Source organism: Erpetoichthys calabaricus, chromosome 12 (genome assembly GCF_900747795.2).
Source record: "Erpetoichthys calabaricus chromosome 12, fErpCal1.3, whole genome shotgun sequence".
Taxonomy (NCBI): Eukaryota; Metazoa; Chordata; class Cladistia; order Polypteriformes; family Polypteridae; genus Erpetoichthys; species Erpetoichthys calabaricus.
Window position 1 is genome coordinate 110934791 of NC_041405.2, and position 18125 is coordinate 110952915.

General features: G+C 36.2%; 1 protein-coding gene across 4 annotated transcripts in view; it reads right to left on the bottom strand.

Annotated features, from left to right (window-relative positions):
• The window catches only part of frmpd3 (FERM and PDZ domain containing 3), a 779808-nt gene that overhangs the window by 19659 nt on the left and 742024 nt on the right, over positions 1–18125 (bottom strand). For all 4 annotated transcript variants that reach the window (XM_028816887.2, XM_051934418.1, XM_051934416.1 and 1 more), the window contains 3 exons: positions 15219–15338; positions 13852–13988; positions 292–418 (listed from right to left, as the gene is read on the bottom strand). In XM_028816887.2, the coding sequence (XP_028672720.2) occupies positions 292–418; positions 13852–13988; positions 15219–15338 (384 nt within the window). The remainder of the gene's footprint in view (positions 1–291; positions 419–13851; positions 13989–15218; positions 15339–18125) is intronic.

Sequence of the window (18125 nt, forward strand, 5' to 3'; positions counted from 1 at the left end):
CTGCGGAAGGCCAACTGCAGTCTTGTTAATAGTTGTGCAATTGTATCAAATATTTCAAAGTACTTTTTTTTTTCTTTTAAATAAGGACGTGTGCAGGTGCACAATGTCATCTATTACAAATATCAATTTAATTATAAATCAGTGAGATAAATCTTCTTTGTTATAATATCCTTTAGACTCTTTAATTGTTAATATACCACCAATAAATATATTCCTAACTTTCAGTCTCTGCAGAATCTTGCGAGAATGTGCATTGAAGTCTTATCTTCTGTATAATGAACACAGATTTACCTTGTTCCCTGTGGGAGGAGGGTTTTGATAGGCCTTCAACTGCTGTGAAAGCGATTTGCAGACATTCTTCTCCTTTACTAAGGGAAGTAGTGATGGAGGCAGGAAGGGTTCCAGGCCCCACTCTTTCCTAAGAGAACAAAAAAAAAAAATCAAAACAAAGCAAATATAGGGTGTATGTATGTTAGGTATATGCAAAATAGATTATATTTTTGTTGCAAAGCAGAGTATTTATGACCCTTTGAAAAAAACAATATTTTCTACTGATTTAAACATCACCTAGACTGAGAATATGTTATGAACTGAAAAAGCAAAAGGCACAGAATGTAAAACAGGCTCTAAAGAAAAATGTCCTACATTGTATGTCAATTGTTTCTGAAAAGATGTGCAGAAATAAAAACCAAAGTAGGTATATGCAAAGATAAAACTTTGGCCTTTATGGTCTAATTACACTTGTTTATGTGCCTTAATAAGCTATACAGAATTCAGCATTAATTTAAAAACGATAGTGTGCTGAAAACAAATACTGCTGGAGAAATGGCACATGTTGCCATAGAGATTACAAATTAGTTAAGATACCAGTTGGAAAGATAATGGCTGAGAGTCATTTAAACACAAACATGTGCTACAAGTGGGGTGATTGCAGTACGGTATCTTCTTAAAATGCAGATCACGTTAACACGCTTTGTCTACAAACCTGTCATGATTTTAGTGTTTCTAGAACCTGAGTACTTTATCATGCAGACTTGTCACTTTGGATTAAATTATTGTGAAAACATTTTATTGTTACCATCATTCGGTGTTTACTTTTTCTTTACACTCTAGATTTTCTGTGTGGCTTTTTATTGTTGGCAATGGTGGAGCATCCATAGCACATGCACTTCAGAACAGGTCATCCACCCGAAGCTAAGCGTGTTTGGGCCTGGCTAGTACTTGGATGGGAGACCATCTAGGAAAAGCTTGGGTTGCTGCTGGAAGCAGAGAAGAGGTGTTGGTGAGGCCAGCAGGGGGGACGCTCACCCTGTGGTCTGAATGTGGATCCCAACACCCCATTGCAGTGACAGGGACACTAACCTGCAAAAAAAAAAATAGTGCCATCCTTCAAACCATATATAAAATCGAGGTCCTGACTCTCTGTGGTCATTAAGGATCCCTGGGCATCCTTCATAAAGAACAGGGTGTATCCTGATGTCCAGGCTAAATTGCCCTCAATGGCCTAGTCATTCTGGCCCCCAAATCATCCCCTGACTCTGATTGGGTATGTCTTTCACCACATAATAGCAAATGTGTGGTGAGCATACTGGTGCAAAAGTGGCTGCCGTCGCATCATCCAGTTGGATGCTACATATTAGTGGTGGTTGAAGAGGCTCCCCACTCACTGAAACACTGTGAGTAGTGAGAAAAGTGCTATATAAATATAAAAAAATGATTATGTGACTGCCATAAGCAAAGATGTTTGGCGTTACGACCCGGAGACTACTTAAGAGGGTGTAACAATACATACTTCATTCAGGTTTTGGGGACAAATAAAAAAAAATCTTTGTGGTATTCAAACCTGGTTAACAATTTTGGTTTGAATATTTTCACATTTTTTGACTTTTATTAAAAAGTGGTACCAGATTAAATGAATGGCAACTAGAACAACAATTGTCTACACCAAGAAAAATTATGTCCCTATTGTTGTGGTTCAGATAACATTCATGCTTTGGAGTCACTTTAAAGTCTATCCCAGTATAGCAGGGTTGGTATGATGGAAAACTGCAATTAAACCCTTAGAAATTGATGTTTACACAGTCCGGTTAAAATGGTCTCCCTTATTTTTCCAGCTCCTGTTGATTCAGAATTGCTTTACCAATTAAACATCTTACAGATTACCCTCAAGCACAAGCTCCAAGTTCTTTAATTGGGTGGTGGTCCCATTGGTAAGTGGATATCAGAGTATATGAGTTTCCCAAACAAAACAGCAAATTGCATTTTGAGCAAATAATGTTTTTGTGATCAAAGCTCTGCTTAACACCACATTTGAAAAGCATAATGCAAGAGTTAGCTTGGGAATTAAGGCACTTGAGGCTTGGGGGGGGTCTTTTAAAACCTGTTTTAGAAAGATTATCCTAAAAATAAATCCACAGTATAAGGATTTGGTGGAGGTTTTTAGTGAACTGAAATGTTTGGAACTTTCATCATATTGTGTACAGTCTGTGATTGTGCATTTGAGTTTTTACACAGTGCCTCATTTCCTAAAGGAATGCATTGTCTCGTCCTTAGAATATGGCTATGGAAAATTACATTAAGAAAACCTTACAAAATGGATTCATCAGATGACAGTTTGGGACGAGCCAATTTTCTTTTTCTTTCAGAAGAAAATCATGACACATTATCCCACTGGTGAAAAATAACCATTCGTTTCTTTATCTTCTTGCTAGATCAAGGAACTGATTTTACCATATTATCAAAAATGCTCTTAATATTTTTAAGATTTGGGTGGTTATTAATGTAACGCAGCATTCAGTATAACCCAGGTCATTTGTTCTTTTCTCAGGATTATTTTTCTTTTTTGTGCCTTCTTTGCTTATTTTAATGTATTTTCTTAATACCGGTATGCATGTGATAATAAGGGAATTTTTTTTCTTAATATTCCATCTATCCATCCATCATCCAACCCATTGAATCCAAACACAGGGTCACGGGGATCATGGAGCCAATCCCAGCCAACACAGGGCACAAGGCAGGAACCAATCCCGGGCAGGGTGCCAACCCACCACAGTTCTTAATATTCCTCTGTTTATTTATTATTTAGTATCTATGTATTGTGCTTCTAATTTTTTTTTATTTCTTTCTATATTGTGGGTGGAACCCCAGGAGACAGGACCACCCTGATGTCAAAGCTGAAAGGACTGTGCTTAGCCTTAATATGCTGAGGCTGGGATGAGATCTTCACTGGTTCATTGACGTTTGGAGTGTGCACTGATTCTTGTCAGTATTGATTTTGGTCCTCCTTTTCAGATTTGAACTTGTTCACATTGGACTACATTTCTAGACTAGTCCTTTTGCCTTATTTTGTCTTTTTTGCCAATTTTTGTTCTTCTTTTGTTTATATAAAAAATGTATTTTATAAAGGTTCTACATAGACTTATTTCTCAAATCAGAGTTTTCCTACTGGGTTTCTTTCCCTTAAGAGGAATTTTGATACACTTTTGGACTTGCAATAATTTGGACTTGACCAAGCTTAAAGCTTGCCTGTGGAGTTGGGAGGTCAGGCTGCATAGGTGAGGCCTATTCTTAACTGGCCAGGCGAAGGCCCTGACCTGGTTTTATGGGTCTCTTAGAGGCCTCAAAACATTTGTGCATCTTGTTTGGTGTTCCATTACAACAGATAAGGAACAACATGTTTTACAACAATAACAAAAATAAAAAAAATTTTCTATAGAACATTTTCAAACACAGCAAGTAATGTAAAGTGTTTTACAAGATGCCAAAGAAGTAGATAGAAGCAAAGAAAAAAAATAAAATTAGATAGGAATAATAATAAATAACATAGACAATAAACAATACACACATAAGCCAGATACAAATTAATAGAGAAGTAAAATCCTTATATATGGAAAATAAATTCACAGTACGTCTCTAGAGATGGTTTCTAATGATAAGTTCAGATGGCCAGGTAGGACAGAAAAAAACATCTCTTACATGAAAGAGAGATTCTCCTGTGTCTCCAAAAGATTAATTTATTTATAAAATTGTGAGTTTCAATATTTTTCTGAACAGGTTTAATTTCACAGATTACCATTGTCATTTTATTTAAAAGTGCAGGCCTATGATTTCACCTATAAAAGTCTTAGTTTAACTTAAAAAAATCTTCTGACAATTTTATTTGGACATCCGAGGCTCTGGGATCTTTTTTTATTTGTTGAGGAAAATGTTTATTGAAGTATACAGACAAGTGGTGAAAAAGTGGCAGGCCACAAGGGTAGAGAATGAGAGGTCAGAAGATGAAATTAAGTCAGTAACATGTTATGTTAAAAGCAATAAATCAAGCCTGTTCTTCTTCAAACTTCAGGAACACAAACATTAATTTGTTTGCCAGAAACATACACTATACTTTATATAGGACATTCAGAGAGTATCAACCAAGAATAAATATAAAATAAATTTATGGGGTGCAGTGCGAGGACGTGATCATTTTTGAAAGGATAGTGTGAATGGTCACTTAACTTAATGTATATACTCGCGTTTAAGTTCTCCTGGGACTTGATTTTACCGTATTTTTCCAGTATTTTATAATTTCGTTTGTATAAGTCAAATGTGGAAAACTCATGCTATTGGTCCAAGAGATTATGATATGCTAGCGCCCATCTGAGAAAGTAACCACGGAGCACACAGCCTTTTTTTCTAAGTATTGTGCCTACATGACCACAAGGTAACACCCAAACTATTCCGAAGTGACGTTTGCACTGATTTATGTTTTTTGTATCTCACACCCTCATATACCTTTATCGTAAGAGCATCCCTTATCAACTATGGAGTGTTAGATCAGAAGAAAATATGAAGCTGGTTTTAAATTAAAAGTCGTTGAAGTGGTGAAAAAAATTGGTAACTGCGCTGCAACAAAATTCGATGTGTCTGAGAAACTGGTGAGGGATTAGAGGAAGCAAGAAGATAAAAAGAAAAATATATATATATTTTTCTAAATGAGGATGCAAATACTTCAGCATATGCTGGTGTTTATTTAACAAATTAATAAACTTAGTAAAAAAAGTAACTAAATTATTTCTAAAAAACATATGGACTGTTTACACAGGTGACAGCATTGATCTTGATGAATAATTCAAGGAACAATCCAGTTTGAAATATTTAATACTATCAGTTGATATCTTGCTGAATGACTACAGCTTATATCAACCATTTGATATTTTCATATGTTCTTACAGCTCTCAATGGTCCAACAAAACCATCCTTCATTCTACCAGTAGATTGAAATTATATTGAACCAGTTTAAAATAGTGTTACAAGAAAGAATTCTTCCTCACTGAAGCATGAAACTTCATAGAGTATCTTCTTTGCATTTCTTTTACTGAATGAAATTCAATGTATGCTGTAACTACTAATATGCTGCAATGAAGCACTGACCATAGTCACTGCAACTGAATTTATTATACAATACTGTCCCTCCCTCCCTATCCACTCACCCTTCGTAACACCCCATCTGTTATTTTCAATTTTGACATTTTCAAGCACCACATTCTGTTCACCTCACAAACGTGTCTGTATCATTCTCTTGTCCCTCCCCATTTCTGAGATGCATCTTTGCTTGCCAGTCATCTCAGTTTGTTTGTTTCACTGGTTGTGAGAGGGTAGATGGTGTCATAGGGAAAATGTATTGTATTATCACACCATAGAAACAAAGGCTCTCTGTGATACATCAATGTTGTTCTTTCACATACTACCTTGATAAATAATACACTAAAGAGAGGGTGGTATTATGGTTAGCACAGAATCTGTAGCTGGATGAACCTGAATTTTACTACACAATCATGTGGTGACCCACCACAAACATGATCCATAGTTTAAGATATACTGGTATGCATGAAGGTCAATAACCATGCCAAATAACACATTTTCAACAGTGGAACCCCTTTGATGAGCACCAAAGATCCTCTGAATTTTACATTCACACTCAACATTCACTTGTACAGGAAGTGAGACAAATTTGTAATAAGTGCTGATAACCTGTAATGCAGGTTTGCTAATGACCACTTAAGTGCAAATGACTGTGAAGAAGATTCTGCTTTTGAGCATTTCTTGTTGTTTGTGTGCAAATAAACGTGCCCCTATAAGGCAAAGTCTATTTTGGATTTTTAAAGTGTGCCAGAGAATAGAAATTCTAAACACAAAATGTAATTATAATGTGACCAGTTCAGAATTCATGGACCAAAAAAATAAATAAATAAATGAGGATCTTAATTTTCAAAACTAGCCTGTAATTTAAATCTTTAAATATCTGTAGAAACTCAAATTGATTATTAAAACCAGATTGATTTGTCCCCTTCATAACAAGAAATACTTCCTTTTCTGCTGTCTTTCACAATCCTGCTTTGTTCTGTCATTTGACTTTTCTTCTGACTTAGTCTCTTCACTCTAGATCTATTCACCTGTCTCTTCAGTCTTCTTAGCAAAAAAAAACAAACAATGGCCTTATATCAACAAACTTTCTTTTCATTTTGTAATTTGTTTTAACATGTATCTACATAAATTAATTGTTCTTCCAATGATGTCTTGCAGTGCGACCGCCAGGGACAAGTCCTTGGCAACAGGCCCCCGTGTCATAGAAACACTGGCAGTGCCCATAGAAAAAAAACAAGGCATCATCCTGGTAGATACAAATATGAGAGTAACATAAAATAGCAAATGTCAAATCCAACTCCAATTTCCAAAGAAAAAATGGAAATGAAACTAAGTACTACCGATTTCAAGCCCCCACCCAAATAACAAACCATATAAAAATGTATTAAATCCAGAATAAGTTAAACAAAATAGGTTAACATAACATATACATGCCACAAGTCACTCCAAATACACAAATTCTTTAAATGTTAGAATAAATAGGAATATTTAATTATTTCTAGCTTTAGTCAACTTTGAAAAAGTTGGTTGAGACCCAAATAATTTGTTGGTAGCAGGATAAACACTAATGACGCTTAACATCAATAGGTTACAGACTGCCTTCAAAAAATGTTCCAATGGTGATGTACCAGAGTCAGAGAACAGAAAGCTTATTAGTCTGCTTGATGTTGTTAACATCAACATATGAAATGGTGAGAAACGCGGTTATCAATGGCAGAAAAAAACCAAACTGTCATGTAATACAATAGTTAAATGTGTATCTTAAAATTTATAAAGAAAGAAAAACAAATATGTTAAGCTTGGGTGCACAGGGGTGCACTATTTTTTCTGGGGCTTGGTGGCACTATTGCATATGCATATAAAGAACAAAGGTATGGTATAAAAAATGGAATACATTAGGCAAAGGATTAAAGAGTATAACTCTGGGTCACATCCTTAGCCTTGCACTACTCACATTGTCAGACGGCTTAACCTACGTCTTACATAATTGTATTGTCAAAGCACAACTTCACCAGGCAGGCATCATTCAGTTTCATGATTGGTAACTGATGTGACCTGTCCTGTACCTTACGCTACTAAGCTGTGTCATAATGGAAGTCAGAAAATTTATCAGTTGAGGTAAATAGCAGATAAGGCAATGCATTATTATACATGACTGACAGCAATGCACCCAAAGTGTTAAATGTGGGCTATAGAGAACTGGGCTAATATGGTGTCCTGCAGGGCTAAGTACATGGACCTTTACTGTTTATACATTACATACTTCCATTGAGAACTATTATTACAAAACATGACAATTATTCACACTCACATGCAGATGACACCCAACTATATCTTTCTTTTAGATCAAATGATATTTTTCAAATAGGGTCTTTAATTAGGGAACTAAAGGATAAGTTTGGTGTTTTTTATGTTAAAGTTATTTCTCCACAAACATGTTATACATGCATTTTCCATTTAAAATTGTGTTTTAAAGTTAAGTGCTTTCTACAAATTTTACAAAATACATATCTAGTCCTAGCATTTTATAATGGAACTTATGGGGCATGGGTACCACCAGAAAATAATAGCCTAAAACATACTGAATATATTTTCTTTGAAGCAGCAAAAGTTTCAATATAAGAAACATGCCTTCTGTGTTTTCAATACGTGATTGTGACATCATAAGGTATCATGGTCATGGCACTCTTTATTCCCTTCCTTCCATTTTCTGTTCGCTTGTGTGATAAGAGTGGCCTTCCTGGAAGGGTTTCTCACATAAAGATATGGAAATTCCCTGGGGACAAATAAAGTTCTATCTATCTATCTATCTATCTATCTATCTATCTATCTATCTATCTATCTATCTATCTATCTATCTATCTATCTATCTATCTATCTATCAAAATGAACACAATACTAAGAATGTGGCAGGAACAGTTTACTGTGATTTAGTCTTTTGAGAGGAAACCACAGCCCAGGTTGGGTGTGAAAGGTTGTTGTGAAGGAAGACTAGCACTGATGTAGTGCACACAGCATGTCTTCTTTTAAAATGGTTGAACCTTATAATATTGGTGTTTTCTTTCTACAGAAATTACAAGTACAGTGGAACCTCAGTTCACGAACGTCTCGGAACACGTACAAATCGGTTTACGACCAAAAAGTTCGCCAAACTTTTGCATCTGTTCACGACCACACACTCGGTATACGATCAAGCCAGTTTCCCTTTCGGTTTGTACGTGTTCGGTCTCTCCCTGTGCATTTCCTGTGCAGCGAGCAAGAGAGAGAGCGAGAGCGCCACACACACGAGAGAGAGAGAGAGACAGACACACATACACACAGGCGCGCGCGTGCGAGAGAGAGAGAGACATACACTCACACACACAAAACAGAGAGACACACACACAAGCACAGGCGCGCGAGAGAGAGACACACACACACACAGGCACGCGAGAGAGAGACAAACACACACAGGCAATGCGAGAGAGAGGGCTGGACGCATAAGGTAGGAAGGCAGTTAAAGAATGCACTGGGCTTGTGTTTGTTTTCACTTCTGTTTACAGCGATCGATTCGTAGCGTGCATTGTTGTTTTTGTTGGTGGTTTATTAAATTACGGATTTTTTCAAATGTTCATTGTTTTCCCTGTGCTTAAAACTCATTAAAAATGTATTTAGCCAGCGGTTGGTAGCGCTATAGCGCAAACTATTGCAGTGTTAGTTTTCTCTGTTGTTCAAGGTTTTCTCAGTGTTATTCAATGTTTTTACATTTAGTTTACTATTATGCTGTGCATTCTATGGTTTAATAAACTATACTTGTGCTTAAAAACTTAAAAAAATATATATATATTTACATACAGTTCGTATGGTCTGGAACAGATTCATTGTATTTACATACAATCCTATAGGGGAAATTGCTTTGGTTCACGACCAAATCGGGTTACGACCAGAGTTTTGGAACAAATTATGGTCGTGAACCGAGGTTCCACTGTATAAGATAATTCACAATGCGTATGTAATCTCAAAAGATGACTACGTGATTAAAGTGGAAATTTCGAGATTAAAGTTCCGTGCTTTTTTCCCACTGTGTCCTTATTTTTTTTTCTTTTCTCTGTACCCTAATAAGATTCCATATGACACTCAGACAGTGGGCTATGGCTCGCCTTTTCATGGCAACTTTGATATCTGATAACTTCTTTTTTATTTCAGGCACTGTGCAACTTTGTAAACTTGAGCTTTCGAGTTTCTCCGACACTCTATGTCACTCGATCAACTTTCTTTTGTTGTTTATACCAGTATTTAAACCAACAAATAGTACGTTTTTCCTTTCCTCCACTTGGTATTTGCTGAAATTCTTCTATTTTTTTCCCTGTGCTTTGTCATTGCCTTTTTACAGAACGCTGATCTTAAGGGCTATTTATATTGATTTGCATATTCAAAGAGGTGTAATTCTGGGAGGAGTTTGGGGAGTGGCAGCAGGCGCATTATTTTTCACGCTGACCGGGATTTATGGAGCGGAAGAACATGGAAGTTGGCGTATGCACAGATTTCTGTATCTGGATTTTTTTTGTGCATACGAACATTTCCGCTTTTGTTTGTACACTATGTTTTAGTGTGAATTCTATGCAGAGCGTTATGCATGAGGCCCCAGGACTGGCTATGGTTTTTCTTTTTAGAATGTATAGAAAACGCTTAACTTTAGAAACAATTTAGTGCGGCAAACACATAAAAACTATATATGTGAAGAAATAATTTTGATTTGAAAAATGTTGAACTTACCCTTTAATGGAGTGGAATTATGACAAGTACTTGTATTTCAATACATTAAAAATGTTATTAAGTTATGATGCAGACTGCAAAATTTGTCTGTCACTTTTTAATTTAGCTGGAGTCATTAGTAGTTTTATTGAATCAGCACACAATTTAGGCGTTATCTTTGATACTAGCATGTCTTTTAATATGCACATTACCAAACTGTCTAAAACATGTTATTCTATCTTAAACATGCTGGAAAATTCAGATATTTTTTAAATATGCAGAATACTCATGCATTTATTTTTTGTAGGTATCATCTACTGCAATGTGGTATTCACTAGCTGTTCATATTGCTCTATATACAGTTTTCAGTTAATTGAAAATGCTTTTGCAAAAATATTACAAAAACTAGAAAGTATGAACACATAACTTCTGTTCTTAAGTCCTGAAACTGCCTCCCAGTTAAGTTTAGCCTTTAATTATACGACCGCCAAAGCTGTGAAATGATCAGCCTGTTAATATAAGAGTTACCCCTTCTGTCTCAGCTTTTCAATGCAGGTTGAAGACTTACCACTTTAGTCTAACATACCCTGATTAGAGAGGATGATTAGCGGTGCATAATGCATTTATTTTTGTTAGTCATTTGTACAAAAATATAAGTAATTTACATTAATTATAAACCATGACTAACTCTCCTCTATTCCGTTCCTCTTCCTAGTGTCCTGTTGTGGCACTTGGTGCCATTAATCTACTGCCAAGCTGCACTCCTGCCCATGAAAAAGTCATGGGAGCCTAAGAACCATCAAATGGAAAAATTCTGCCATCAGATTGGACAGCCCAGCACAGACTACTGTAGAATCCCCAGGAGAGGGTGAGTAGACAGAGCTGTTACTGTGTCTGACTTCGTCTGACTTTGATTTTGACTTTCTCTGTTATAATTAACCATGGACCCCCAGAGGTTTATGCTGTCCAGAGATGCTCCTGACTAAAGTTTTGTTTTCTTTCTCCTGTTGTTCTGTTGACCATAGTTCATAGTTCAGCAATGGACAGATATTGTTAGATTCCATTCATGTTAATCAGTTTCAAACTACTTTATTTTCCTGTCTGTTTAAACAAATGTTTGTCTTTATGTGTACTCATTATGTAATTTGTAAAATGTATAATTGAATTTTTCCTGTGAACATGTCCCAGCATTCTGCATTATCACTCAGTGCAGAGTGGTGTAAGAGATAAATCCTTTACATTAATGTTAATGGTAAATTTACCTTAGTTTTTGGTTAAGTTTGAACTTGAACATAATATAGCTTTAACGGTTTAAGGTAACGGAATGTTGTGTGACAATAGGATAGCTCTTAGATATACGTTAGACAGCTAAAGAGAAACATGAGCTGCTAGTCAGGTAAGCATTAAGGACATACAGTTCTATGACCATACGTACATATATGAACGAGAACACAGAAACCTTCAGAATCGAACCTAGGTACTTAAGCCTCAAGTAGAATATCATCAACAAGAAGTTTCCTTTCTTCCCTATCTTTGTGTGTATTATCAACTTTTTTTATTTTGTATGAAGTGTTTTTTTGAATTTCACTAAAATCCTTTAAACTAAGACATTTGGATTGTGGATTTTCTTCTTGCACAATAAGTCATAATGTTGATGGAATGACTTTCTAGTAACTACATATGAACTATTTTGAACTACATGGAAATCCTCAACCAACACAGTTACAAGTGGTATACAAAAATAAATTGTATTAAAATGAATAGTACATGGTGGAAAGTAAATAGAAAAAACACCAAGAAGTTAAAGGGTTAGCACTGTTTCTCTCCTAACTGACTCTTATTCCAGAAAAGAGTAGAAATTGTTATGAATAATAAGGGATTAGGTAGCCTCTTAATTGCATATTTTTGTCTGCTTGTTAATTCAGAAGAATTACCTGGCTGAGGCTAAGGAATTCTTCACAGCTGTGAATAATAAATCCTTGCTGTACAAATCTTCAAAAATTAATGAATGAAAACTTGTTTTCCACATGAAGGACCTCTTAAAGAAACATGCTTAGTTGTGTGTAGTTGGAACATCTCTGCAACCAGCCATTATTTATTTATTTATATTTTGCCTCTCCGACTAAAGGACACTGTGGTGCATGTGTATTTTTAACCAGGACAAAATTGCTATGGTATTCGGGAAATGACTCAGAGGGTAATCTGCTTCCCACACATTTTATATACTACAATATATACACACGACTGCCTGGTATAATGAATCAAGACAAGACATTTGCAGACTTAAAAAAGACATTGCTTTAACCTGGCACCTTCCCCTCTGCGAAATCCTTGTTTGTTCAAGCACTTCATCCATTAATCAGGTCCCACTGGCTCAGGTGTCCATGTATACAATGGTGTTATTAATATTACACGGGTGACACTTCAGTTTAGGTATCCATTACAAGCATTTTTTAACAGTCTGCATTTTATAAACCATAAGCCCTTTTAACCAGATCTAAAACACCAAAATGTTATGGTGACGTACAGTATATTAAGAGTTTTATTACTTGTAATGATAATTTATTAGTACTATTATTGCTAATAGCCAAGTTCACAATGTTACTAGACTCTTATAATCCTTTATAATGGATACCTAAAATGTGACCATTACATTTAGACATTTTGTGGGCACAGTGCTGAAATAAAGTGATTTTTGGGTCACTGAAACTTGCATTTTCATATCATTTTCATTTTCCAATATCCTTTAATAGTTGTTAAATTTTTATTTTGGACAGGCCAGAAATATACTGTATTTACTCAACCCGAGGAGGTTCAATTATAGTATACGTAAGCATATATAAGAATTAGTGGCAGAAAAAAGGCTCAAAAAGAAACAGCTAAAGCTTCATCAAGTCCAAGCTCAAAGTATGGCCTGCCAGAGACTTTCCTGGAACAGATAAACAACAGCACAGACTTTCTGGGACCCAACGCTGCTGCATCGTCTCCAGCTGAAAGCGAAAATGGGAGCGAATTGCAAGTGAGTCGAGCCAAGAGAACTCGTTAATTCCAGAAAGCTCATTGGAACTGAAAATGGCATCACCTTCCGTGCTGTCAACTACCCACCTTGAGTCAGTGGCACGACTCCAACTGGGCTTGTAGAAATATACTGAGACAGCAATATTCATTACTTTTCTATCTGCCATATTTCTGATGATATTTGTAGTTCAGATTCCTTTAATAAACTGAAGAAACTGGGTGCTAAAAGACTTTATAATATGTATATGTGTGTAGGCATCTATGAACTGTTGCCAAATGTTCAATAAATACAGGTGTAAACAGTCCTGATGTATTAAATGCATTTACTACTAGTAATTAATATACTAAGCATGCTATGTGCAAATATATGTTAAATGTTGTCTGAACCACTGCATAGCTATAAATGATACATACACAATGAATCTTAATTAATTCAATTATAATTATTCACTACTGACCATACATAATAAGATGGAACATATTTTAGCAGTCACTTCTGCAGAAGTTTAGCAATCAAAATTGCTAAGCAAAAAAGTGAAAGCTATCAAATAATCATGTAGAAAGGTCAAAGGTAAAAATCAATAAGAATTGATATTATTGCCACGAAATTAAAAGCTGCCAAGATGTCAGTTTGCATTAAAAAGATAACATCTCTTAGATACAAAATGCATTATGAAAGATGACACTTACTCCACATTCTTCAGAGATATTTTCTGGTTAGGTCTGGCAGCGGAGACGGTGATGTAGATATGCAACGCTGTGAGCTTAAGAGTCACTTCCGACTTCCAGTCTGAGCCCAGTCTCTCTTTAATCACATCATTGCGGCTCTAAGGAAAAATAAAAAAAAATTGTCTGCAAAATCAGTCAATCATAAATTGATGCATCCGTCTTTCTGTTATTATAAGTTCTTTAATAAAGAACAGGAAAGATGACCTCTGCATATAACTAAAAATTCTCCCCATCCTTTGTTTTTCCTTTCCCCACTTTTACCTTGTTTATGTTGCAGAAAGCTGCAGCTCGTCCTGGCAGCAAATGATACAAGGCAGGAAACATTTTTCAATTTTTTTTCCAAGTACAACTTTTTGTCATACATATTTGAAGTACTTTTTTAATTTCACTTTTGAAAAAAAAAAGCTTTGGTTAGTGTTGTATATGTGAATGTTTAGTAACAAGTTAAATTTATATTGATGTTAATTGACATTCCTGTTGTTGGTAATTTCCAATAGAATGTTAGTGGGTGGGATTTTAGAAAGAAAAAGGAAGTTCTTTTTCTGAGAGAACCTAATGAGAAAACTGATATGATTTTACAGTTATTAAAAGCTATTGTTAAGAATCATTATCAACGTCTGTGTGTCGTCAATCGATTTTATAGTTAGGGTAACAAGTGCAGTGTATGCTCTGTCAAGTGGTGCTATTTATTTGGTATTTATTTATTTAATTTGATATACTTCATTAATACCTGAGAGGAAATTGTTTTTTCACGTGACCTTAGGAGTAATAGGATCAGCCATTGTACAGCTCCCCAGGAGCAATTTTCAAGTTAAGGGCCTTGCTCAAGAACCCAACAGAGTAGGATCCCTTCTGGCAGTAATGAGATTTGAACCGGCAACCTTCTCAATACCAGGGCAGATCCTTAGCCTCTGAACCACCAGTTTGAACATTTGCTTAACCCTTTCTTGTGTATGGTACAGTGATCAGTGAGATGGTTTCGTAAATGTAGATTTAAGCTGGGTACTCCCTACAATCCAAAGATGCAACTCTTAGGTTAAATGGCATTCTGGTCCTTGCCTTGCACCAATGCCACCAGGATCAGTTCAGCTCCTGTGATTCTATAATGGAAATAAGATTAAGGAAATGGTCGGATTCACATGGATATTCTGTCATCTCTTTAATATACTGTAACATCAAGTATAAAAGCATAACAAAGAAATCAAACAAAATCAAGAGGTAATAATCCGATTCCATATATGGTCTTATGTTTAGACATTCACTGAGTACGGCTATCTTATCTAAAAGCGAGAAAAATTGCTCAGAAATAAAATCACAGTCATCAGCACCTGGATGTAGAGGTACTCAAAAGCAGCCGGGTCTCTTCTCAGTAAATCTGCCGGATCCTTTGGGAAAAAGCAGATACGAAAGAGACACTTCATTCCTTGGAAGTAGGTCCGCTGCACCACCTGAGAACAGAGCAGTCCCGGTTATTGTTCACATAAATCAGGTTGTACACTTTACCATCTCTTGTTATTGTGTATTACTTTTGATCTCTTGATATAACAATAGAACATAAGTGATTTCAATTACACCCATGACAGAACAGAATGAGCTTTTAATAATACATTCTGATTCATGGATATTTCTTTGATTTTGACACACTTCCTCATATTATGATATGCCTCACTGAAAGAAACAATTCACGCTACATTCATATATACTGTGCATTTTTTCAAATATTCATCTTTGACAAGATTTGAACAGGAGCAGTTGTATTTATAATAGAAATGAGATGATTTTTTTTAAAAAAGGAGCAATGCTTCAGAATCCAGGCTATCTAGAATGCATCAATTAGTCAGTTACTGTTATGTAACAAGATCTTAAGGAACACAATTTGGGCTTAATAAGGCAAAGCACCAGCGACGTTTTAGAATTGGGGTTACCTATAATGCATCTTTTAGTGACTTATATTAAATAAGACCTTGAAAGAGTTCTATTTATGTCTCAGCGTAATAAGTGACTACTGGAAACACTATAGCAAACCCTTAAAGCCTCTGTGCTGCAGATAAAATGTAATCAAGGATCGGTGTTAAATGAAATAATAATAAATGTGACCTGTATTAAGCTTTGGCATAGTAATCTGCTAAATAACAAATGCCATGCTTCTCAGGTGGGAGGACGGTCCATTTGATGTTGCAAGCAACTCTGCGGAGATGAAACTGAAGCAGCAGAAATGGCATGAATTAGAGTCAGGGTTTCTGCTGTGGCACAGCATGTTCTTTTTGCAGCTGCACTGATGAAAACAGAATCTTGCTTCCACCCATAGAAACACTACAATCCACTCCAGTGGGAAGTGTGAGCTCTTGAATACACTACAAATGTAATTGCATGGGATGATGAATGGCCATGGTTGACGTGAGTGTGCTTTAAACTTGCTACTGTATCTCTCTGAAGCCTTTTAACTGATTAAAATCTTGAGAACATAAGAAATGCAAATTTAAATAAAACAGAAAGACTGACATGATAAAGTTGGATGTACCAAATGAAATAAAATAACATTCTCAATCAGGCTTAATCTACTTCAGGATCACGTGGGGCCGAGGTCTATCCTGTTAGCACTGAGAATAAGACAGGAAACAGGTACCAGTCCATTACAGGGCCCAGTCATGCACGCACCCACAACCTCCCTTACCAGTTTGGAATTGCCAGTTAGCCTTATCAACATGTTTTTATGGACGTGGGAGGAAAACCCTCACCAACGTGAGGACAACATGCTAACTACAAAAAGACAGCAATTGGACACAAGAGTCACACTTTGGGTGCTGGATCCATGAGGAGAAACATAAAGGAGTCTTGTGATTAAAGTAATGGTAGTCTGTTGTAATGTAAATTGTGAAAATGTTTTGCAAATTTTATTCTTTTTCGTCATTTTAATCTACTGCATTCTGTATCTGTATGTAACTCCATCCATCCATCCATCCATCAATTTTTTAAGTGGATAATTTTCAATATTTTTTTCCAATTAACTGTTACTGATTTGGCGAATTATGAGATAAAGGTTGGTATGTGACCCAAGACTGTGACTGTCTGCCTCTTTATTATAATATCTATGACAAACTGGTCTAAGGGTAGACACCAGACACAGACAAATCTATAAATGATCATCAAGTTAGTCTCATTTAATAAGAAAGGATCTTGCCTGAAACTGGTAAACTGTAACCAGCTCCTTGAGTCAGATCTGGGTGTTGTGTTCTCCAGTTAGAAATTTGGTTATCAGGTAAACTCATGTAACCTGAAGTTGCTCAGGCCAAAAAAGATGCATGGAACCCCTAAAGGGATCACCACCTATAAAATGAAGGATGACATAAGAGTGGGCTTAATCCAGGACTACTACACTGTGGCAAAGGAAAAAAGCCTGTGGAATGCAGAATGCTAACTTTTCTTTTGGGAAAGGGCAGAAGCTTATGGGAGAGGTTGAAAACAAAAAGCTAGATATAATCAGACTCATCACTACAGAGACCATTGACTCTAGAGTCAGCCTTCTTTATCTATTTCTTCTTCTACTTTGAAATTAAAAAAGAGAGGCCCCTTGCAAATGGGAGAACTCTTACAAACATCCAGGTGGGTGCTATACAGTTGACGTTGTTCCAGTGGACAGAAGGTTTGCCACAGAGCACCTTCAAGTTGTAGAAAGGACAACTTCCACTGGTGTTTGTGTGTGAATGGATCCAAAGAACTAGGCAGAGCATTCAGCCTTTTCAGAAACATTAGATTTGGTACTCAAAAGAGTACCACCTGCTGATTCTGTAGTCCACTAGTAGATGTCAATGCTGTTGTGTGGAATGACAAAACTACTTGGAGCTGAACTGGACTTTTGTGCTAGTCATGAATTGTTCATAATGAACAACACACTCAAATACAAGGATGCTCATGAACACACCTGTCAGTAGAGTATCTTAGACTAAATTTCAATGAGCAACTCTGCAGGGGTATCATCTGATCTGAGGCCATCTTAGGTAAAAAGGGGTACTGAGGTGTCCACCGATCACCATTTGGCATTGAGCTGGCTCAGATAGGTGGAACTGAGTGTAACGTGGGTAGGATAAGAATTAGTATAACCAGATCCGTGGTCATTGCCCTAGAAGAGTAGCTTGTTCTCTTCAGGTATAGGGTAAGCAGATTTCATGAGTTGAGGAGTTTAAATACCTCAGCATCTTGTTCATTAATGGGGCTAAAGGTGATTGTGCTAGGCA